Here is a 23845-nt window from a genome sequence, read left to right as displayed (position 1 = left end):
ACTTGTGGCACCTTAGAGACTAACCAATTTATTTGAGCATGAGCTTTCGTGAGCTACAGCTCACTTCATCAGATCAGATGAAGAACCCTAGGACAGTCATCTTTTAACTGTTCCCCGTGTGTACTAAGCCGTGTGAATGAGTCATCAAGGCTAAGGAAATGTTTTAGGAGGGTTCTCAAGTGGATTTTTTTTACAAGCGTCTACTTAAAAAAAAAAAAGCACCGTAAACTTGTACCTGAGTGATTTAAACTGCACATCAAAGGCTCGGTGCTAAAAGTGCTGTCTTCTGAAGTTGCTAATTAAACTACCTGCTGTAGCTTCTATTTGAGGTGAAGGGCTTTTTCTCCCCCCACTTTCCCCTCTTTCTATGTCAATACGCTACTTGTTTTACACATGTACCGGGTTATCACCTTTGATTCCTCGGTTTAGACGTGTAAGAGGCCCCTCCCGGGCCTTCCTCCACCCCCATCTTCCCCCCAAAAAGCCTTCCCACAGCTGACTCTACCTTAAGACAATTAATCTTTAGTCTTTCACCCTGGGAGGCAGGACAAATACAACGAGAAACAGATAGGAGTCTCTCTGGTCCTGTAAGGAAAACAGCTGTTCCAAGCACTTTAATGCAAATGAACACAAATGAAGGTTTCAGCTTTTTTTTTTATTCCAGAGTTTTACTGCACTCCATTTATCAATTGGACTTGACAACAAAAGAAAGAACCGGGGGAAAACCTGGGGGCAGATTTAAATCATTTCCACTCTATGTAGGGAAGAGACCTTACGGACGAGTTGTGGGTCTCGTCAATCCTGCTGCAAGATCATTTTCTTGGGCAGGGCTTCCCCTGTCCTCCAGTTTTCACTCTCACATAAAATGACCCAATTGATTTTAACATCTTTTCGGGGAAATACCCGAACAAAGACTTTCCTCCCCTTTCCAATGTCAGTAATCACCTTCTGACAAATACAGAAATGTTTTAGGGCAAAATAGCAAATACAAGGAGTTTAAAACACTGGTCATTTTAACTTTTTCCTCTTCACACACACGGCTCAAGGATGGTTGTGGGCTGATCCATGCATCCAAAGAGAAAAGTGGCTTTTAAAAGAGACCTTGCGTAGATTTCTGTGACTTCAGAATTTAAAAAGGGACTGGTTTGAAGGAAAAAGATCTAGGAGAAAATGCCAGCCCGAGCTACTAATATGAGAGCATGAACTGACACTGACTGACACATTAGTTCGGGGGTGGGGACTGTGTTTCCAACATACACACGTTGGTAGGTTCAGCAGACGCAACCACAAAAGAAAGTGAAAGTTCTATCCTGTCCGTCCCCCCCCCAATCCTTTTTCCAGGATCAGTCCCTGTTCTAGCTGGAGACCCGGTGAGGAATTGGACGCGACCTCTAAAGCACTTGCCTTGTTCTTCACTTGTCAAACGTGTTTTATCTCTCGAAGTGACCTTTTTGTTAATGTTGTAGATCGTGTGGGCCACCATGTCAGATCCGGAAACAAAAGTAAGAGACTGATTAACACATTTTGCCTGTGAAAAAATGTTAGTGGATGAAGAGGGTGGGAGGCTAGAGAGGGAAGTTGGGGGGGAGTGGTTTGTTTTTTTTAAATCCAACCCAGAGCACCAAAAGGGGGTGGGAAGTCGGTCAAGAATCTACCAACATTGGAAGGTGAGGTGCCCTCAACCTATGACCTCCTACCCACGGGGCATTTCTTGTAGACATATAACGCTGACATCTTTTAAAAGGGCTGGGGGGCAAGTACGTGTGTGCATGCTAGAGACTCTTTGGCTGTGTATACACACACAGATGTATATTACACACACATGGAGATAGGTAGGTAGATTATAAGGGCGCGCGCGCACACACCTCTGCTTAGCTCCAGGTACAGTTTAGCACAGATACAAATGGCGAGTCAATAATATTCTACTTAAAGCGAAAACTCCGGTAACTGGGCACAAATACGCATCGCCCACCCCCCAGCCTGTCCTTTGATGCCGGGCAATCGTTTGCTGAGCCTGTCAGAGTCAGTATTGGCATTCTGCGGCCGCTCGAGATGTCAATCTTAATCTCCTCTACACATTCCGCCGTGCCAAGCGCTTGAGTGACGGGCTGGCGAGAAAAAGCCCAGCCATGGGTCGTCTTCTTCGACCAGCTCAGCTCTCCTTCCTCTCCCCCATCCTCATCTTCATCCGCCAAAGAACACGTCTAATAACCGAGGCAGGAGAAAAGGAAGGGGGATCGCCTTTAAAACGCACGCACACAAAGCAGAGTCACCCCCGTTAATTAAAACTGCTCCGCCAAGGTATATATTGTGGCGTCGCGGCGAACAGAAGTCACTCTCCCTTTTGTTGGCATACAAATTGAGTTTACTCGGGGAACGATTTATTCCTTACATTGAATGGCTCTTTCTCAAAGGAGCCCGTCTCTCTCTCCTCGCTTTTCCCCTCCCCTCCCTCTCTTCCTTCAAGTCACACCAGGCTTGTAATCAGCAACAAAAGCTGACATAAATCAAGGGCGGATTGACAGGGGCTGACAAATAACTGATTGATTGCGGTTGGGGAGCATTGACAATTGATGCAGGGGTGGAGAGACCCCAAAAGAGAGGGAGCGAGTGGAGGAGGGCGGTGTATGTAACATTGAAAACATGTGACAGTCACATCCCCCAATCTCTGCACTGGGCTCCCCGTGTCATCATGGGCCTGATTGGAGAGCTTCTGCTCGTACTTGGCAGGGCGGACGATGACTTTATTTAGTTTCACGTCAAAGACCACTTTGAAAATATGAACGTGGGGGGGGGGAAAGCTTTCTACTCCCCCTTTTCCTCCAGCACGAGGCAGGACATTATCCAACCTGATCACCACTAGCCCTTGGTTTTGTGGGGCAAGGTTACAAAAAAGCACGGGTGAAACCACCATAGAGGGGTTGGAGGGAAGGAAAAAGCAACCTACAACATAACTACGTGTGTCTATCTATATACGTATAAATATTTGTACACATAACTGTATAAAGACATTCACTAAGGAGTATTTAAAGGCTGTTATAGCCTGTGCTATGTCATGAGGCTCTTAAATATACCTAGCACACCGTGTTGGCTACCCACCTGGCGCGCCCTTGAAAGGGCGCACTTCCCCCCGATGCTGCGCACTGTGCTTTTGGTAGGTACTGGCAGAGGCTGGGGGCAGTGAGGAGCATCAGGAGAACGACTTAAAAGCGCGGGATGTGAAACACAAAATTAACGCCCATCCCGTCCTAGGAGCAAAAACAAGAAGGGGAGGGGGAGAGAGAGGGAGAAAAAGTGCGAGAGAGGGAGAACCCACGAAAACCATAGGGGAGAGAGAGAAAAAAACCAGCCCGGGGAACGTCACATCCCCTTGACCCTCCAATCACCTCGGGGTCCCATTTGATTGGAAGGCGGCAAAGGCTTTAATCTCAGACTAACTCAGCTGCTTTTGAAGTGAGTTTCTTTGCCAGATCCCGGGCTGGACGAGCAGCGGCTCGCAGCAGCACAGCTGAGCGGAGGAGGAGGAGGAGGAGGAGGGAGAGCGCAGCAGCCGGGGACCAAGCGAGACACACTCACCATCCCCCCCCCAGCCCCCACCCCGGGATTATTCTGCTTTTTTCCCCCTCCTCTCCGGGCTCCCCCCGCCTCCACTAGGCAAAGCCAGAGACGTTTTCTGCCTTTTTTTGTTGTTCTTGCTAGTTTGCTTTTGGGGGTGTGTGGCTGTCTCCCCCCTCCCCCCACCAAAGAGAGAAGGTTTCCGAGGCTGATCAGCGCGACTCGTCCCAGTTTTCATGCGAGGTTTTGGGTCATGATCACATCGCCCTCGCTTTCTGCTGTAAGAAGTAGTAAGCACAGCAGCAGCGGTAGAGACATTGGCGGCAGCAGCAGCCTCAGCCTCAGCAGCGCCGCTGATCTCGCCTGGCAGAACGGGCACTCTGGGAATACTACTAGCTGCACCAAGCCCTTCTTCCACGCCGTCCCTCCTTCGGACCCTTTACGCCAAGCGAATCGGCTTCCCATCAAAGTCTTGAAAATGCTCACGGCTCGGACGGGACACATTTTACACCCTGAGTATCTGCAGCCTTTGCCTTCCACCCCTGTCAGCCCCATAGAGGTAAGGAACCGGAGGCGATGCCTTTCCCTCCCCTTCCTCCTGCTCAAGCGGCCTCTCCACGCTCATTGCATGGCGTCCTCTCCCTTCTCTTTGAAAGGCGTTTAGACCAGGAACCGCATCCCTTCTTTCGGGGCTGTAGCTAAGGCTGGGGTTGCGAGCTCCAGCTTGGCTGATTTTAGCATTCCTTCTTTCATGAAAAGTTGAATTTATTTGTTTTCTTTACACCCCTTTTGGGGAGGGAGAGATGGAAGGAGACTGTTTTCCTTAAGGACTAGGGACCCACTAGTCACAACGTGCGAAATAGTCTTGTTGGCTGAAAATATTGGGGGGGGGGGGGAGAATGTGGGTGCGGCTGATCAAAGCTTCCTGATCTTAGTCTCACTTTGGAAGATAACCTGCTTGTGGCGGGGTATGTGTGTGTTGTGTTGAGTCCCATCTTCTCCGCGTTACCCTGGCAGGATATTTGTAGGGACCTCCGCTCTGAAAGAGGGGTGGTGTGGAGGTTGGGTCTCGGTGAATGAATGGTTTCATTAAAGTCTGCTCAAAGGGAAGCCATAGATTTCCCGGAGCCCGGCTCTCCTGCTAACTCCGGATCGGTTTCTAAATCGTGTGGCCAGCCAGAAATGGTGCAGTCGCTCTCCTTTCCGGGCGTTTGTGCGCGCGTGCGGTGGGGACAAGGCAAAGCCAAAGCAGAGGGCGGAAAAGCTGAACTTTGTAAAGCCCCCGGGGTGGGTGCTGCTTTGCCTAGGCAGTAGAGACATGGGGCTGTCTCGCCACGGTATAAGAAACCGTTGCCTTTTAAAAGGCATTGTGGAAAATGGTGCATGCAGGGGAGGAGGAGGGGGGGGGGGCTGTCAGGATGATGAATGTGCACAAAATTGTTGATCCTTTTCAGACCGTTCTCTGCAAGAAACGTCGGCAAATGCCGACTTCTTCTTCTTCGTCTTCTTTTTTTAAAGCATCCGATTAAACGTTTGTCTTTGTGTGTCCCTCTGATTTCTGCAGCTGGATGCTAAGAAGAGCCCGCTGGCCCTGTTGGCTCAGACGTGCTCCCAGATCGGGAAGCCGGACCCTTCCCCTTCCTCCAAACTCTCCTCGGTCACCTCGAACGGCGCGGGCGGGGACAAGGACTCCAAGTCGGGCCCCTTGAAACTCAGCGACATCGGCGTGGAGGACAAGTCGAGTTTCAAGCCCTACTCCAAGCCGGGCGCCGAGAAGAAGGAGCCGGGCCCCGCAGGCTGCGGTGGCGCCGCCTCTGGGGGAGTCTCCAGCGGAGAGAAGTCGGGATTCCGAGTCCCGAGCGCCACCTGCCAGCCGTTCACGCCAAGGACAGGCAGCCCCAACTCCAGCGCCTCCGCCTGCTCGCCGGGGCTGCTGCCGGCCGAGGGCAAGGCGGGAGAGGACAAGAAGGACGCGGAGGGCTGCGGCAAAGGGGGCAGCGCCGGCTCGGACGGGGGCCCGGGCGCCGCCAGCCTCAGCCACAGCCGGATTAGCGTGAGCTGTGGCGGGATTAACGTGGAGGGCGGCCAGCACCCGGAGGGCGCGCCGGGCTCCAAGACCATCTCCTCGGACTCGTCCTCCTGCAGCAGCAGCACCACCGCCACCTCGTCCGCCTCGGTGCTGGGCTCCGGCCTGGTGGCCCCGGTCTCGCCCTACAAGCCGGGCCAGACTGTCTTCCCCCTGCCGCCGGCGGGCATGAGCTACCCGGGCACGCTGGCGGGCGCCTACGCCGGCTACCCGCCGCAGTTCCTGCCGCACGGAGTGGCCCTGGACCCCACCAAGTCCGGCAGCCTGGTCGGGGCCCAGCTGGCCGCCGCCGGCAGCCTGGGCTGCAGCAAGCCGGCGGGATCGAGCCCGCTGGCCGGCGCCTCGCCGCCCTCCGTCATGACGGCCAGCCTGTGCCGCGACCCCTACTGCCTGAGCTACCACTGCGCCAGCCACCTGGCCGGCGCGGCCAGCGCCTCCTGCGCCCACGACCAGGCCCTCAAGTCCGGATACCCGCTGGTCTACCCCACGCACCCGCTGCACAGCGTCCATTCCTCCCTGACGGGGGCCACCCCGCCCTCGCTGGCCGGCCACCCCTTGTACCCCTATGGCTTCATGCTCCCCAACGACCCCCAGCCCCACATCTGCAACTGGGTGTCGGCCAACGGACCCTGCGACAAGCGCTTTGCCACCTCCGAGGAGCTGCTGAGCCACTTGCGGACCCATACTGCCTTCCCGGGCACCGATAAACTCCTCTCCAGCTACCCCAGCTCCTCCTCGCTGGCCAGCGCCGCCGCCGCGGCCATGGCCTGCCACATGCACATCCCCACCACCGGGGCGCCGGGCAGCCCGGGCACGCTGGCCCTCCGCAGCCCGCACCACGCCTTGGGACTGAGCAGCCGCTACCACCCCTATTCCAAGAGCCCTTTGCCCACCCCAGGTGCCCCAGTGCCCGTCCCTGCGGCCACGGGACCTTACTACTCCCCCTATGCACTGTACGGGCAGAGACTTACCACAGCCTCCGCTCTGGGCTACCAGTGAGTGTAGGGTGGGGTAAGGATTGCAAACGACCGAGGGGGGAAGCGCGGGGGGGGGGGGGGAAAGAAACCCTGCCACACTTTATACAAGCTGAAATCTGACTTTTTATAAAATAGTGTTCATTTGAGGACTGGATCCGTGAGCACTGTATTTATTTATGTTAGCTTCAAGCGGGACAATGAATCATAAAGTGCATTACTTAACTGAGCTCAATAGGTAAAAGTTGAACACCCATTGTAGAATATAAATAAAAAAGAAATAGAGGTCTTCTCTTTAATGTTACTTTAAAATTGCTATGATTGTATTGTACGTTCTTATTTAATGTCTCCTTGAAACAAAAAAAAAGTTACATGCATGTTTGTTACTAAAAAACCAAGTCGCAATTTGTCAATTATAACTTCAAATTGCAATTATTTTTACGGTGTATACAATTGAAAGAGAATTGGTATTTTTTTGTATGTAATCTGGAAGAAGGAAAAAAAAACAATTCTATTCCAAAAACCTCATTTGCCTTATTTTGTTCTTTAAAAGGAACACTTAACTATTTTTAATTTTTAAGTCCACCCTGTAAAAGGGGGTAAGGTTTACGTCATGTACTAAAATAATAGACAATGTATCGCTTTAAAGATTAAAATTCCGTATATTTGATGTATTAAAAGCTTTTACTTTTTTTTTAAAAAAAAAATACGCTTTGAGTCTGTTACAAACAACTGGGGCTGGGTTGGAGAGGATTACTAATTTCTTCTTAAGCGTTTATTCAATTTTAATTAAAATCATAAAAAAAACCCAGCTTTATTATAACCCCCGGGCTCTCTCTCTTAAATTTTTTTTTTTAAAGGGAAGATGCATGTTATATTTTTCCCCCTTAACACCTGTGTAGGAATGAAACTAGAAAACTAAGGAACTGGTTGCGTGTGTTTTAAGAAACCAGTTCTTGAATTATTGCTGATGTGAACGGGGAAAGCTAGTGTTTAAAACTTTTTTTGGTTTTGTTTTTTATTTTGTTTTTTTAAAGAAAAGGGCTCGGGAGGCTTTGGTTCTGAGATGGAAAATAGACTTAACTTGAAAAGCTTGTAAACTGCACAGAGAGAACGACCCATCTCTTCCCCTCTAAGCACGACGTGACAAAATCAGAGCACGACTCTGTTTCAACCCTATTACTGCAGGATTTTTCGCAGCGCAGGGCAAACGATTGTCAGGTTAAAATAACTAATCAGACACTTCCAGTGTCTTCCACTCTCTCCTCCTTCCCCATAAGTGCTTTTGTAAAGAACGACAAAACCAAATTTCTCAAGGTAGAATAAACCTGCGATAAGTTAATTTTAATTGAAGTGAAAAAAATATAAAACGCTACTGCTGCATGCCCAGCAAGGCTTGCAGGGGCTGGTGTAACTTTGCATCGTAAGTCTTTACCTAACCACCCGTTAAGACAAGCAGTTGTTCGCAGTTCTCCTTTGTAAACTCCTGTACGATGGGAGAAGTAGGGAACAAACAAATGCAAACAGAACGATTAACGCATTTACATAGGATCTCTGTTCGTGCAGCCTCTTTCGCAGAGGTTTTGTGTGATACAGCCCCATCCGCTAATTGATCTTCCTTCTACAACTCCCCTCTTTCCCCAGCTTGAACTAGGAGAGGGAAAGAGTTACAAGCGGCGACTTGCCTTGACAAATTACTTATTTTTCTGCCTCTCCTTACAATATCCCCCACAATATAATTACTGCTCAAAGTTTCCCGTGGTGCCCAGCTGCTAATTAGCCCAATGCATTTACTCGAGATAATTAGTAGAAGTTAGAGTTAATGTATAAAGTGGAGAAAAGAAGCAAGTTAATGAAGTCTCTGCATTCGCCCAGCCCTCTTTGCTGACCGGCTTTGCCTGGTATGAGGGGGACTTTGGGACGTTTCTGAAGGAGATAGACAAGATCTATACAGGGAAATGCCAAGACGCGCGGCACTGGGGCCGTCTATGGTTCTTTACAGGCGCCAATATGAAACAGGCACTAGAAACATAACCTGCTTTACTAAAAACGGGATTATTAAAAATAGTTCTGCTTTGGGGAATTTCAAACGAGCTCTCCGTTGTGAAATGATGGGGGCAGGGCTATGTGTGTTACTTTTAAAGCCCAGGGTAATTACACAAAGTAACTTAAAAGCATAATTCTGTGCAATGAAATTGACAAAAGCGCAGCTAGCACTCAAGAGAAGGAAAGGAGTCGTTGTTGGGTGTAGGGTTTCAGTCACTGAGTTGGATTTACACAAAAGAAAAAAAAATTGACTTTATCTTCTGTTGCACCTTGATTGTGAGGGCACCCGCATGCTAATTCTACCAGGGTAGTTTAGCCACGGGCTTTATTTTTTAGCCACTGCTCAATTTAGATTAAAAAATATATATTTTAGGCTCCCATCTGGATCTGGACAACATTTATTGCAGATTTACCACGATAAAAAAAAAACACCCTGCCTTTTCTTTCTCTGTTGATACCTTTAATTTCTCTCTTATACACACATTCCTACCACATACTATCTTTAAATGATCGATCCAAAAATCTATAAACAGGTGTTTCTAAGGCTATTTTAAAAATGTCTTCTGGTTACAAAAGGTTAATTTTATTTTTGAGGATTTCAGCTCTATCAAAGTTAAAACTAGGCTTAAAGCTGAAGGATTTTAGATGTAAGGAATCTTTCCCATTGTTTTATTTATCACCATTTTGCTCGGATCCTGTGCTTGGTATTACTGAACATTTAAATCGCTTATTTTGTTTTCATGGCTATGGTAAGGGGGTGTTAAATATTTGACCTGGCAAGTGTCGCCTAGAATTTTGATATGAAACTAGGAAATGTGCTTTTTCTAATAGACACCGACTTAGGGGCATTACTCTTTTTCGGTAAAAGGGTTGCATTTGGTATTTTCCTCCCCTGTTCTTGCTAACTGGATGGGTTGTAGAGTTGACAGCAGCCGCTGGTCCATGCCACCGAACTAAACTAATTTCGTAGTGGAAAACCAGCTCGAGAGGACAAGCAACAGAAGGGCAAGACTCATCAAAAGCCCAACCTCAGATCAATCTGACCAGAGTCAGACATACATTAATTTAAATTAAACAGTTCGATCTTCCTCGCAAATCTTTTCTGAACATTAAAGATAAACTCATGTAATATTTAAACCACCTCTGGTCTGATGCGAAGTGCAACTGAAGAACCAAAATAGAAATTAATGAATTTCCTTCCACTCCTGAAGGGTTGGTTACGCTGCCTGCCACTTCAACCCAATCCTTCTGATAATAAGCATGACTGGGAAAAGGAGGGTTCCGTTTATTTTAGCTGTGTAATTAAGCCAGCTTTATAAAACAATGTAACAGCACAAGCCACAGTCAGCAAAGGAGTACATAGAACATATTTGAGCCTATATATGCACAGACATCCACACAACATACACCTCAGTTTGCTTTTCTGTCATTAGTAGAGAAACAAATGTTTTGGAACTCAAATATAAGGCTGCATCTATAACGACTGGATTTTCGCTTTATGCAAATAATAGGCGACCACATTTTCTGAGAGGGGATATATCTGAACTACTTTTAATATAGCATACAAAGACCCATGCAGTGCGGTACGAGGTCTGACCCTTTCTTTCCTCCATTCTGGGTTTGAGTAAACTGTCCACGTTTAGAATCGGAGAAAGCCACCCGGGTAGAAGAAAAGCCCAACTTTCAGAGCTCCAGAAAAAGACGCATCTGAAGAAAGTAACTGATCAAACTTCGTATTTTTAATGTACGAAGACGAAGAGAAAAGCATGTATTAAAGGTGGCTATGAAAGTGCCATTTAGTTTATTTGGATTCAGTCCTTTTTTTAGGGGGGGGGTGGTGTCAGGAAAACAGTGACGTCATCAGCCTCAAAACTTCTGTCCATTTCGTTGTTTTTTTTTTAATGCGGATAATTTTAAACATTTCTAACTTTGAAATGACACACACACACACGTTTCTGTTCTTTGTGTAACATCGAAAGTTGAGATTCTGACTGCCCAGCAGTACCGCAGACAAGACAATCAGTCGTGAATGGGAAGTGTTTAATTCTTCCTAAATATCCCTCACAGCTCAGTCCCAGAAAGTTAAGGCCAGATGGCTCAGGATTTTTTTTTTTTTTTTTTTTAGAACGCAAAAAAGAAAAAGAAAAGAAAAAAAAGGCTCTTGCGATGAAATGTGAAGGTGTCAGGGGGAAGGGGAAAGAAAGCTTTCTTCGTTCGACTCTCCCTCGACCACCGATTGCTCTGACAACAGAGCCAGAGAGAGGGAAAAATTCTGGAAAACTGAGAAATTAAAAGAAATCTCATTAATACCGGGCGTTTCCACACAGAAACCGCTCAGGTATTGATTCTGGGGGGTGGGGAGGAGGGGTTCCCATTTCCGGGTTGTGCCTGTGATTGGATAGTTTTTGCTTTTAACTGACACAAACAGTAATTCACAGAGACTTTGTTCTTTCTTCATGTCTTAAGTCCATCAACTGTCCTCCCCCCAGAGTGAAAAAGGTAAATCCATTTTAGTTTTGAATAGTGTAGAAATCCTGGTGTGTATTTCCCCCACCCCCCTGTATCTTCAAATGAATTAGAGACAACCTGACAATGCTGTCATCTGTCTTCAACGTCACATCACGGCAAGAAATAATGATAACAGAGCAGCAGAAAGACGCCCACTGAAACCTCGAAGGTATATATATATATATATATATATATATATATATATATATATATATATATATATATATATATATATATATATATATATAAAAGCCTCAAAACAGCTTGAAAGAGAACAAAATTAGACTAACCTCGGGATACTACCCTAAGAACCTTTAATATTATTTTTTAAATAAAACAACTGTGTTTCGTCTTCAGTGTTTTATTCTGTGCAAAGTCCGGTTGGTTGATCAAAAAAACTTCTGTGAAAATAATAATTACTCTGAAACCTATGAAAATAATAATAATTCACTGAGCGACCACATTCAGTAGATCTAAAGTATTACAAAAATCAAAGGAAAAACATGATGATTCAAGTCCGGTTTGCAGTTAATCACCAAGGGTTTTGCGTCTCTTCATGTGTAACCTAGATGGTGTCACATTTAACACTGCAAACACTGAGCCCCAGGTGAGACATTTACAGACAGACATTTACAGGTACACATCTATGGGGGAAAGATAGGATTTTGTTTCTTTGGTGTGTATATTTGGAGGCGGGGGGGGGGGTCGGTCGGGTCTGAACTACCTGCTTTTCCTTCCGCCAGGCGGCGTTGCTAAGTCTCTCAGCAAAAGGGAGGAAAAGAGCAAAGCGAACTTATTTTGCTTTGAAGAGCTGGCACCCATTAAGGTTTTAACCTTTCTTTCTCGCCCCCCGCCCCCCCGCCCCAAGGTTTAGCCTGGAACCGCCTCTGCGAGGCTCACTGCTTCCAATTTTTAACAGGGAAGAAAACGAACATTCCATTAGCGTGCACAGACACCTAGGACGCAAGTGCTGCTCCCTGATAAAAATCACTTGTTTGGGACAGGAGGAATCTTTGATCTAATCCAAAGGGAAGTATTGCAGTATAAATGGATTTAGCCAGATAAAAACAGATAGGTCGGACTAAATAAAAAACGTGTTGTTGTTGTTGTTAATCACACTTGCAATCTCATCCACTCTGAAGGGTAAATAAATTGCAGTTATATCAAAAACAATTGGCCCTACATGTGTTCATAAAAGATGGGATCTTATCAGAGTTTAACTGTAATAAATTCTGACTTCTGGAAATTGTAATCTTTAGTCGATGTTAGATGTTGTCTTGGTTTTTGTTTTTGTTTTTATCTGTAATAACAGGCTGCAAACTTTTGTGAGCAACTATGAAAGTTTTCAAGACCAGCGCTGTTACACAAGGCTTTCTTATGTTTCCTCCAGAAAGACAGCTGTTTTAAAGTTGAACTGGAAAGGCTTCAGAAAATTAAAATATAGAAACGAAAATGCTGGCGTTAGGGAGACAAAATGATTGCCCCCCCCCATCTTCGTTATAAAGAGCATGGAGGTCAGTGATAACAGCTCTAAAAATATATGTAAAAGATCCAACAATATTTACAGAAAGTCATGGCAAATGACAGGACTTGCTTTACAAAAAAGAGTAAATGTCAGAAGAATAAACTCAGCCACTGGGGAAAACTATGTCGTAACTTCAGATTAATCCTTCTACGATCCAGATTACGAATTAAAAACTAAATCTAAATAATTACCGAAAGAATAAAATTATAACAATAAATTGTCCACACACACACAAAGGCTGCGGACTCATTATGTCCACTGTCTCGGCTCCCCGATGCTGTTTATCAAGTTTGCAAGATAAATGCTTGCAAATCCATTGCATTTCCATAAATCCTCTAGCCGCTCTTTCTTCGGCCAATGCTTTTGCAACATTAATTGATTTTATTACAGTTTCCGAAGTCACTGTATATTACACCCCGACGAGTTTGCGTTGGAAGCATTATTCTTTTTGTTTTCCGTCGTCGTATGAAACCTGTGAAGCAGAATTCCTAGAGCTACAGTAGACTGTCTGTGGTCGGGTTTTTTCCTATCGTGATGTTGCTGGAGACTGTGAGCTGTAATTTGCAGGCTTCTAATAATCTTGACTGTTTTTTAAACAGAATTTCATAGTTGGCGAAAAATGACTATAAATCTAAACACAAGACACTTTCCCAATTCTTAATGGGGGTGGGGGGAAGAATGAAAATGCGATTTGGTGTTAAGAGCAGATTCGAGAAACATTCAGTTTGTGGTTGATTTGCGTTACTGAATGGACAGTAATCATTTCAGGGAAGGCATACTGGTGTATAAGGAGAGGGTTAATTCAATTTTAAAGGTACATCCTCGCAAGGCTCCTCGTACCTCTTTCCTGCCTCAGTCATTCTATGCAACATCGAGAGCAACTGTATTTAGGTGGATTAAGAATTTTATGTCACTTTCCAAACCTCCCCATTTTGTAGTTCCTTTAGACTGCAACCCATCAAGGTTTCAACAAGCGGTATTATTTAGCTGTGGTTTTGCTTGTCTTTAAAGATCTCGCTAATGTATTATACATATTTCACACAAGTATATCCATGTTGTGTAGCTAAACCAATTCACATCTCAGCAAAAAGGAACCCTTGGTCAGTTAAAAAGGGACCCTAACAAGCAAGAGGTGCCTTTAACCCCAGAAGATGTCTTTCATATTCAAGACATTTGCATACAGAGGGGTTTCTTTCAGACCTAACTATTAAGGTTTCTCCCTGATCGGAGTTTTGTACGGATTAACTTCAAGATATTTCAGTGCCGCACGAGGCACATAAAGTGAATAGGAATAATTACTGTATATCATATAAAAGACAGGTAGGATTTGCTATTTATAAATAGGTCAGCATAGCTACCTATAAATACGAATAAAGCTATAATATACTTTATATTACATACAGTGTTTATATTAATATATACCCTCTGTGTGCGTGTGTATATATATATACACACACACGCATAGTATACATTATGGAGCTGGTTATTTGCTTTTTTAAAGCAACACGCATGAAAATCCCTGGCAATTGCCAGTCATGTGGGATTTTGGGGGGGGGGGGAATAAAAAATAAAAGAGCATTAGCAGTTTGTGCCCCTCCTTGTGATATATCCCCTGGTGCCAAATGCAGGACTCCTGTACAATGTAATATACACAGCGGCGGGGAGAGGCGTTGGGGGAACACACTCCGTATTTAACTTCATTGTTCACCAGCGAGAGTGGAAGCTATAACTCATCCCTCCGGAGTGAATAGCAATCTATTCCCCACTGCCCTTTCACTGGGGACTGTACTCTGCAGCTTTCCAGTCTGGAATTAACCCTTTTTTGCTGCTGACTTTTGGACTCTTGCTGGCCTTCTGCTCTGCTCCGGTACTCGCTACAATTTGTTGATGCCCAGTTGGCTACACTTACGGGGTGGGTCATGGGCAGCAAGGAAATGGTTAAAAAAGGTCAGCGCCAGCTTCCTCACTTCTTTTCTCTTTCCCCTCTTTCAACGGAATGGGGAAACAGACAGCTAGTTTGCATCTGAATTCTCTCATAGCCAAGAGCAGAAGTCTCCCTCAGGGCTGTGGTTAGTTAGGGCTAGACTGGTAAGGTGTCGTTTTAAGAAGGGTGAGAGGGGAGCAATTTTCTGTGAATGGGACCTGGCAGATCAGCTGCTTTGAACAGAAGATCAAGAGAGGTGTTTTGTATTGGGGACGTGCCTGGCTCTGAGTAAGTGCTTTACAAGTTATTATTTCGGTGGAGGTCAGGTTTGGATGGGAAAGGTCAAGAAGTGAAGGTGCTAGCTTGGGTCTTGGGAGATGACTTCAATATCCTGCTATGCCATAGACTTCCTTTGAGATATTGGGCAAGTCACCTCAGATGGAGTAAATTGGTACAGCTCCACTGAAGCCAATGGCAATTTACACCAGCTGAGGACCTTGGTCTCTCAAGGCAAGTCTACACTACAAAATTAAGTCTACCAAAGATATGTTGACGTACAGCCACCCTACTAATTAAATTGCTTTTGCATGTCCACACTATACTCCTTGTGTCGGCGGTATGCACCCTCACCAGGAGTGCTTGCACCAATTTAACTATCAATGTGGGGCATTGTGGGACGGCTTCTGAAAGGCAGCAACAGTCGATGTAAGTAATGCAGTGTCTACACTGACATGGCATCGACCTAACTAACTACATCAACCTCTTGTGGAGGTGGAGTTATTAAGCCAATGTAGTTAGCAAATTACATTGGCGGGAGCTACATTTTAGTGTAGACGCTTACAGAGTTAGGTTGATGTAAGCTGCCCTATGTCGACCTATCTCTGTAGTGTAGACCAGGGCTTAGTTTCTCCATTCCCCGTTGGTAAAATGGGGATTACTGGGATGGTGTTAGAATAAATACAGTAAAGACAGGGAGGGGTTTTGATTCTATAGTAATGAGTGCCATATATGTATTTATCTATTTTAAATAATTACATACACATACACACAGAATTACTATTTGTGACAAGAAAATTTTATCTAGATGTCCAAGAGCTTCAATTAAAAAAATATCAGATTTTCAATCAATGTAATAAACATTGGAACACTACATTTTTATAACAAAGGCGACCAATGGCACAGTGTAGTTCCCATCTTGAAGTCTTTACTGATATCCATGTGAGTTTTGCCTGTTCAAGTGTTCAGTGAGGTCTTCAGGACTGGCCCCCAAGTACACACTGAGTATGCAATTGGCCATATGGAAAACTTATGATGAAAGTCACTTCACCAACTGGAAGGCAAGTTCTAGCCCAGCCCTTCCACAGCTGCCATTCCTAACTGCTTTTTTTCTATGCTCCCTATGCAGGCCTTCTCAGCCCCTGGATCTACATAAGTGCAGATACAAAGGCTCCATCTCCTAGCCTATTCCTCTTGCTCCTATCTGTACTGGCACATTTGCCTGGAAGCACACCTAGCAATGACCCCTGCTCGCTGGCAGGGTACTATAGAGGGTTCTGAAGCACAGAGGTCAAGTTCACCCAGTATTGCTGTATAGCTGGTCAAAAATTTTCCTTCTGGGGGAGGCAGAAAATGTTTTTTCTAAACTAAATAGATAGCAAAAAAGAAAAAGTCAGTTTATATTTTTGGATTTTAATTGAACAAACATTTCATGTCTTCATTTTTGTTGAACTTCTTTCCCCACAGGGAAAAAATAATTTCCCAACAGGTTCTAGTCACCTAGTCATCTCTGCTTGTGGCTCTCTCTAGGGGTATTTATAGTTTTTGTTTATGCCTCTCCCCCCCTCCCCATTTTAAAATAAACAAAACCATACCCAAGCATGGTTATTGTGCTCCTAACAAATACAAACTGCATCAGCAGTCAGGAATGCATCCCAGATGCTATAATGAGTGTCAAACAAGTTAAATTTAAATCTTTCAACTGCAGTGTCTTTTTGTCTTATATATATTACAGCAGGGGTATCAAATATATTTTGTGGAGAGGACTGAATTACATTTTTAATTGTGGTCTGCGGGCTGGGTCCACAAAGTTAGGGTAAAATGTTACACTTGAGCAAAAGCAGATATCCCACTGACATCAATAGGAAGTTTGCACAGATTGAGGGAGGAATATGGACCAGATGAAGCAACCAACAATGCATTTAATAAAGCCACTGTTGCATTCAATGGGAGAATATACACACACAGTTGAGAGACTTTAAATTACTGAAAACCCAGCCCTCAGAGTATCATCATTAGGTTAGTACCCATTGTAGATGAATTGAAGCAGTTTATACGTGAGGTCTTGTCTATAACTACAGTACCCCCCTGCTGAAGTGAAGAAACAAATTGACAGAGCCAGGAGAGTATCCAGAAGTCACCTACTACAGGACAGGCCCAACAAAGAAAATAACAGAACGCCACTAGCCATCACCTTCAGCCCCAACTAAAACCTCTCCAACGCATCATCCAGGATCTACAACCTATCCTGAAGGAGATCCATCACTCTCACAAATCTTGGGAGACAGGCCAGTCCTTGCCTACAGGCAGCCCCCCAACCTGAAGCAAATACTCACCAGCAACCACACACCACACAACAGAACCACTAACCCAGGAACCTATCCTTGCAACAAAGTCCGTTGCCAACTCTGTCCACATATCTATTCAGGGGACACCATCATAGGGCCTAATCACATCAGCCACACTATCAGAGGCTCGTTCACCTGCACATCTACCAATGTCATCTATGCCATCATGTGCCAGCAATGCCCCTCTGCATGTACATTGGTCAAACTGGACAGTCTCTACGTAAAAGAATAAATGGACACAAATCAGATGTCAAGAATTATAACATTCAAAAACCAGTTGGAGAACACTTCAATCTCTCCGGTCACGCGATTACAGACCTAAAAGTCGCAATATTACAACAAAAAGACTTCAAAAACAGATTCCAACGACAGACTGCTGAATTGGAATTAATTTGCAAACTGGATACAATTAACTTAGGTTTGAATAGAGACTGGGAGTGGATGGGTCATTACACAAAGTAAAACTATTTCCCCATGTTTATTTCCCCCACCCCCCCACTGTTCCTCAGACGTTCTCGTTAACTGCTGGAAATGGCCCAGCTTGATTATCACTACAAAAGGTTTTCTCCCCTCCCCCCTCCACTCTCCTGCTGGTATTAGCTCATCTTAATGATCACTCTCCTTACAGTGTGTATGATAACACCCATTGTTTCATGTTCTGTGTGTATATCAATCTCCTCACTGTATTTTCCACTGAATGCATCCGATGAAGTGAGCTGTAGCTCACGAAAGCTTATGCTCAAATAAATTTGTTAGTCTCTAAGGTGCCATAAGTACTCCTTTTCTTTTTGCGAATACAGACTAACATGGCTGCTACTCTGAAATCTATACATAGTGTATATCACTATAACTATATACACTATGTAAGGAGAGTGATCATTAAGATGAGCTAATACCAGCAGGATAAACCGATATAGTTAAAACGGTACAATCCCCTAGTGTGGATGCAGTTACATCGCAAAAAGGTATTTATAATAGGATAATTTATTCCCATAAGGGAAGGGACCCATACACTGATATAACTGTTCACACTAGGGACTGTACCAATTCAACTATTTAACCAAAATCACCCCCCTTAACCAAAATAGCTAAATCCGTACGAAAATTGTGAGTTTATCAAGGCCTAAATTGTTTCAGATTAAATCAGTACTACATCACTTCACATTCAGATGGTTTATCTTTGCAACCCGCAGAGCCAAAAAACTTAAGTGTGAATCCTGGCCATATTGAAATCTGTCACTGACCTTTATGGGCCCAGGATTTCACTCTTACTTAGAAAAAATAAGAAAAAACTTACATTGTATAGAATCAGTATTTGTAATGATAACTAGATAGACATCACAAGGCTGTTTATTTCATGGACTTTTGATGGGGATGAGTTGCCTGCGGTTGTATTTTTAAAATCTGACTAGGTCTCTGAGTTTCTGGGAGCAAACCATTCTAGCTGCTGCGGCTTCTTGCCTGGAGACCAGGGGGTTCCAATATTATCTTGGAGAAAGTGATGGTTAGCAGTCCAGGATAGTAGCTTGCTTCTGGTTTTCCCATCCCCACTTACAGAGATTACCTATGGAAAACAGAGGTCTGAAAGTGTGGAGAGATGAGTTTGGGCCATTGCATCAGAAGTGTTGTTAAACATGGATGTTCAAGTCTCTCAGGGCAATAAGTGTCAGGAACTTAATCAACACGAGTTAGCATCTTAGTCAGCTCTTCTAGGATGCCTCCCAAAGTAAAGGTATATAGAGAAGCAGAATAGACAAGTCCAATGTGCACAGATTTGCAACAGAGCTAGATTCCTTCAGATTGTCTTTAGGTGGAGTCTTTTGCATTTGAGGCTGGATTGGAATGGGATGGCTGCTCTCTCTCCATCCTTATCTGGACCGGATCTAAGTCTGCTGTCTGAGGAGCAGCCTGAGAGCACAAGATGAGCTAAAAACCGGGACTGCAATGTCATCCAAACGGGTTTCAGTGACACAGGTCAGGTTGGTGGCCTCTTTTGCAATGAGGTGATGGATGATAAAGAGCTTCTTAACAACTGATCTTGCACTAATCAGCTGCAGCTTGAGGTTATGGCATTTGCCTTCACCAGTTATAAGAGTGCGTAGAATGGCTGCTACATGGTTAATTTGATCAGCCACTCGTGTCTAGAAATCAGCATTCTGGGGAGCTGGTCTGCACTTCCTATGGGTGCTTCTTTCAGATAAGAATTGGGTTGGGTAGGAGAATGTGTTAGTTGCAGTTGCTGGAGAAGGTCTGGCCATGAACCAGGTGGCCAGGATAACAAGTGTGCAACTATCACTGATGTTGTGCTAGGAGAAGAGGTAAAGCTGGCAGAGTTCAACTGATATTCAGAACAACGTTAGGCACAGACATTACATTGTTGGGGATGCTGGCAGACCAGGGATCGAATCTAGCAAGAGGGTATGGTGTCTACTCTGTTCCTTCCTAGATGACTAACTGTGGACAGTGTTCTTTTCTCTGCTGGAGCAAAATTATTTCTTATTTTAAAGGTTGTAGCTATTGTGATTGTCATTTGCTTGTGGAAGCTGCTCTCACCCTATGTCAGTTGCTGCTAAGAGGAAAGGAGGGGAGACATGAAATTGCAGAGCAGCCTTCTAAGCTGGGTCCAGGTCCTGGTTGTTTCCATGTTTGACTTGTTCTGTGACTGGAGATTGGATGTATATCTGTAACTCACACCTTTTACACTGGATGCACCGTCTGCCTGATTGCAATAGGATGCACTGTATTGCCAAACAGATATATCGTGGCTTACAGTAGCTTCCATGATTAGCTCCTCCTATGAAGGGATGAGTCTAATGACTTCTAGTCAACTGTTAAGAACCTGAGCTTACTGAGCAGTGGGGATGGCACACTGTTTGGCTGTGGTACAGGTGACTTGAGTATGTTTCACCGCTCTGGTGAGAGCATTACTATCCATGTCCTTACATCATAGCCACCCAGGCTATTTATTTTTGGCTTGTCTGACTGTTGCTATATGCATTTCAGGACAGGAATGGTGCAGGCCAATACAGCAGGAATTGCACCTATTTAGATCCAGCCCCCTCTTCCACACCCCTAGCAGCTCCACTGTGGCCAGGAGGCAGGATGCACAGTGGACAACTTAGTGGTACGTAGGGCCACAAGGACTACTGCTATGCAGCTCCTCCCATACATGGAGGGAGTATGTTAGTACTGGGACAAGGTGGGTGGGGATTCCTTCCTCCCACTTTCCCTGGAGCAGCTCAACACCACACAGGCTGGTAACTGGGCTCTGTGCTGGACTACAGGATTTGGGCTTTAATCCAGGTCTTTAATCCTTCTGCTGTGCCCATAGAGCTCACTGTAAAACAACCCACTCAACTGTATTTCAACAGTTAACCCATTTCTGACCATGACTTCTACTACCATCATGCTTCTCTTGGGTTGTGTTGGCGTAGCAGACCACAAAGTATGCATGTGTTTTCTTAACGCTCAGCATACCCAGTTTTTAATCTGACCTCACTTTTTGAAGAGCCTGCCCTCACAAAAGTGCTTGTCTCATGTTATCTACATTTCTGTGGGTCTACAGACGACAGCAGACACGTTGTCCACAGGCTCAGCAGAACTGTACTCACATTTAACTGAAACAGAGTAAATAGCCTATTTAAAATTTGAGACAGAAAGTTGTGCAACTTTTCTATGCAGAGTTAGACAGCCATCATGTTTCACCCCAGAGACGGCTACGCTTCAGTGGGGGATGATATGTGTGTATGTACATGTAAGTATTTTTACATATCTCCTACCCCTTCAGGTATCCAGGGCACTGCAGAATGATAATATAAACTATACAAAAAATATCACCGAAGGGAAACAAATCCTCTAAATTGTAAACAAGTAAAACAAATAGTGAAGGGGAGAAATGAAGGGTTCTACGAAGGACAGTGCTAATAATGGCAGACACCTCTGACAAATACCTTTTCACTTCTGTATCTATAGCTTGTCATCCTGGTGAAGTATCAGAATAAATGTAAGTTATCATTATAGGTATATGTACATATTATATATATGTAGCTCAATGTCCATTATATATATATGCAAATATAAACACACACACACACTCCAGTCTAGACCACAAACTTGAATACTATTGGGGGGGAGGAGGAGGTTTTGCTCCTCATAGGTTTTATAACAATTACTGCATCATAACTTAACAAACCCCTACTATGTCATTGTCTGTTAAATGCTGTACTCCTTCATCCAGCATTATCCAGGCCTTTTTGTATCCCATATTAAAATATTTCATACATATTTCAAGAAGGATTTTTTTCTTGATGCAGTTTGTAATATTTTAATAATTCTGGAAAAAAATGAATTGTGTGGACTTGTAGAAAAAAAAATGAATATTTTTCTTTCCAGAATGCTTAAAATAATCACTCTTTCTATCAGCATGTGAGTGCACACAATTCCGAATGTGAAGTCATAACCATAACCTCAGTCATTGCCTGGGACCTCCAGAGCTAAAGCATGAGCTTCTACACCTTGATTTAAATTCTCTAGCAAGTAGCAGACTCCTACCCACAACAGGCCAGATGCAGAGGGGGACACATACCACGGTGAACAGTGTGTTGCATATCCATATCTACCTGAAAACAAGTTAAAAGACTAGCTAGAGACTAGTCTATATTATAGTTTAAAACTTATTTTCAGAGGATCTGAACTGCATGTGCTCATAACCTCCAAGAATCAGTTCAACTTTGGTGGTGGTATTAACACAGGTTCATGCCTAATAGGAATACTGTATAAGGGAGCCTGGGACACAAATTCTGTGCCCATATTCTGGCACCTCCCAAAACAAGATCCTCTGTCTGGAGTGACACTCTGGCTTTCTGGAGTGGGGCCCAGGGGTGTGGTTTGCAATAGCAAATCTAGGATTTTGCACTGGGGAACTGCTGAGTGGGGGGCCAATGTACGGACAGATTAGTTACATCTTTATGAAAGACTGTGAACTGCATGGTAATAAGCATTTCAGGCAAGCAATAATCCAAAGAACTACATGTTTTTCCATAAAAAAAACCAACACATAATTCTGCTTCTCTTCCTAAAAGAAAAGTAAATCACAAACAAACCAGTTAGAACCAACCACATTTTCAAATGAAAACAAAACATGTTGTGAATTTCCTTTCTGAAATGAAAAGCCATCCTAGCAAGCTACACATTTTGTCTTTATAAAACAAATGAAGACAAAAACAAAATCCCACCTAGAGCCAACCACATTTTAAAATTTCAAATAAAAGAACAACCCTACGAACTAATAATTTCCCTTTTAAAATGAAAAACCATGCTGCAAAGCTGCAAATAGTCAAAGTCATGTAGTCACCAAATTACATTTTCTTGTTTGAAGGGAAAGGAAATGCAGTTCTTTATAACGAAAAGTTTGTTTGCAAAAGGAAAATTGAACAACAACAGTTTAACCAAACAAAATTTAACAATCTATGGAAAGATCTGTGAAAGGGTTTTCAGAACATATTATTTAAAAAGTTCTTAATATCAAAGAACATTCTCCAGAGAAACCTTACTTTTTCCTTGTCAATCACTGACCTTCTGGAATTCTTTGCTTGAAATCCACAGGTGTGTTTGACAGCGCTGCTACTCCTGTGTAGCTAAGGCCAGGGGAAGAGAGCAAGTGAGCCAAGTTTTCAGCTGATCTCTCCACTTCTCCAGGCTGATTTCTTGTTCCCAGTCCTGCTGAGATTTGAACAAAGAGGGTCACATCCCTGTCCCCAAACCACTCCATACATAGTTGACATGTGTCTACATTGACATTTATGGCCAAGATTTTAAAAAATAGGAGCCTAAAGTTAGGCTTCTAAATACTTATCTTGGCTTCTATACCCCCACTTCTGCAAGAATTCATACACTTGAGTAACTTTAATCACATAGGTAGTTCCAGTTCAATGGGGTTACTTGTAGGAGTAAAGTTATTCACATGCTTACGTGTTTATGGAATCAGGATTTCAATAAGTGAGGTGATTTTCAAAATGCTAAACCTACTTAAAGAGCATAAATCAGCCTACATTTAGGCTCCTATTTTAAAAAAATTCTTGACCTTGATTTGTCATCCAGAAAAAGTCTTCAGAATTAACTATCATTAACATAACTGGGGGAGTTCACACTTCCCAGACAGCTGCTGTTTCAGGCTCTTTGCAGTTAGGCTGTATGTCTACACCCCAAACTTGTATGGGTTTAACTCAACTGGGTTTTGAAATTCATTTAACAGGTGAATACACTAAATTGGTTTACAGATGGTTTATATCCAGTTAGTTTAACTGGGCAAATCCCTGGAGACAGGACTTGGTAGGGGAACAGGCTGTAGGGGGGGCATATGGAGTTCAGAGGGGGCAAGCTACTGGGACAGAACAAGGGTAAGAAGTCTGAAGGAGACCAGGTCTTCCTGGTCTCTACTGCACATTGACTAGGCACCAGCAGGGGGAACACTGAGAGCAGAAGTAGGGAGACAGTCTTCCTGTTCTCAGCATCAACACCACAGTAATCCCTGGTGTCCTGGAGGAGTCAGTGCCCAGTCTTGGGAGAGCATGGCTCAGACACAGAGGGGAATGTGTTTCTCAA

At 44.3% G+C, this 23845-nt stretch overlaps 1 protein-coding gene across 2 annotated transcripts; it reads left to right on the top strand.

Moving 5' to 3' along the window:
• Positions 1-1446: 1446 nt before the first annotated feature.
• Positions 1447-6647, top strand: ZNF503 (zinc finger protein 503). 2 transcript variants are annotated; one of them, XM_073353190.1, is made up of 3 exons: positions 1447-1502; positions 3700-4114; positions 5120-6647. In XM_073353190.1, exons 2-3 carry the CDS (start codon positions 3809-3811, stop codon positions 6638-6640), a joined length of 1827 nt encoding a protein of 608 aa, XP_073209291.1. In that variant the 5' UTR covers positions 1447-1502; positions 3700-3808; the 3' UTR covers positions 6641-6647. The 2 variants fall into 2 exon arrangements, with proteins under 2 accessions (XP_073209291.1, XP_073209290.1); XM_073353189.1 differs by lacking the exon at positions 1447-1502 and having other exon boundaries at positions 3327-4114.
• The last annotated feature ends 17198 nt before the right edge of the window (positions 6648-23845 follow it).

Source organism: Lepidochelys kempii, chromosome 7 (assembly GCF_965140265.1).
Source record: "Lepidochelys kempii isolate rLepKem1 chromosome 7, rLepKem1.hap2, whole genome shotgun sequence".
NCBI classification, from domain to species: Eukaryota; Metazoa; Chordata; order Testudines; family Cheloniidae; genus Lepidochelys; species Lepidochelys kempii.
Note: the sequence above shows the minus strand (reverse complement) of the source record. Positions and strands in the feature narration are given on the sequence as shown.

What these genes read in the sequence shown, in the direction of transcription:
- ZNF503 (XM_073353190.1), top strand. Translation starts at nt 3,809, where the DNA reads ATGATCACATCGCCCTCGCTTTCTGCTGTAAGAAGTAGTAAGCACAGC. An exon ending in CCCCTGTCAGCCCCATAGAG is followed by an intron (nt 4,115 to 5,119) that starts GTAAGGAACCGG and finishes TGATTTCTGCAG; the next exon opens with CTGGATGCTAAGAAGAGCCC.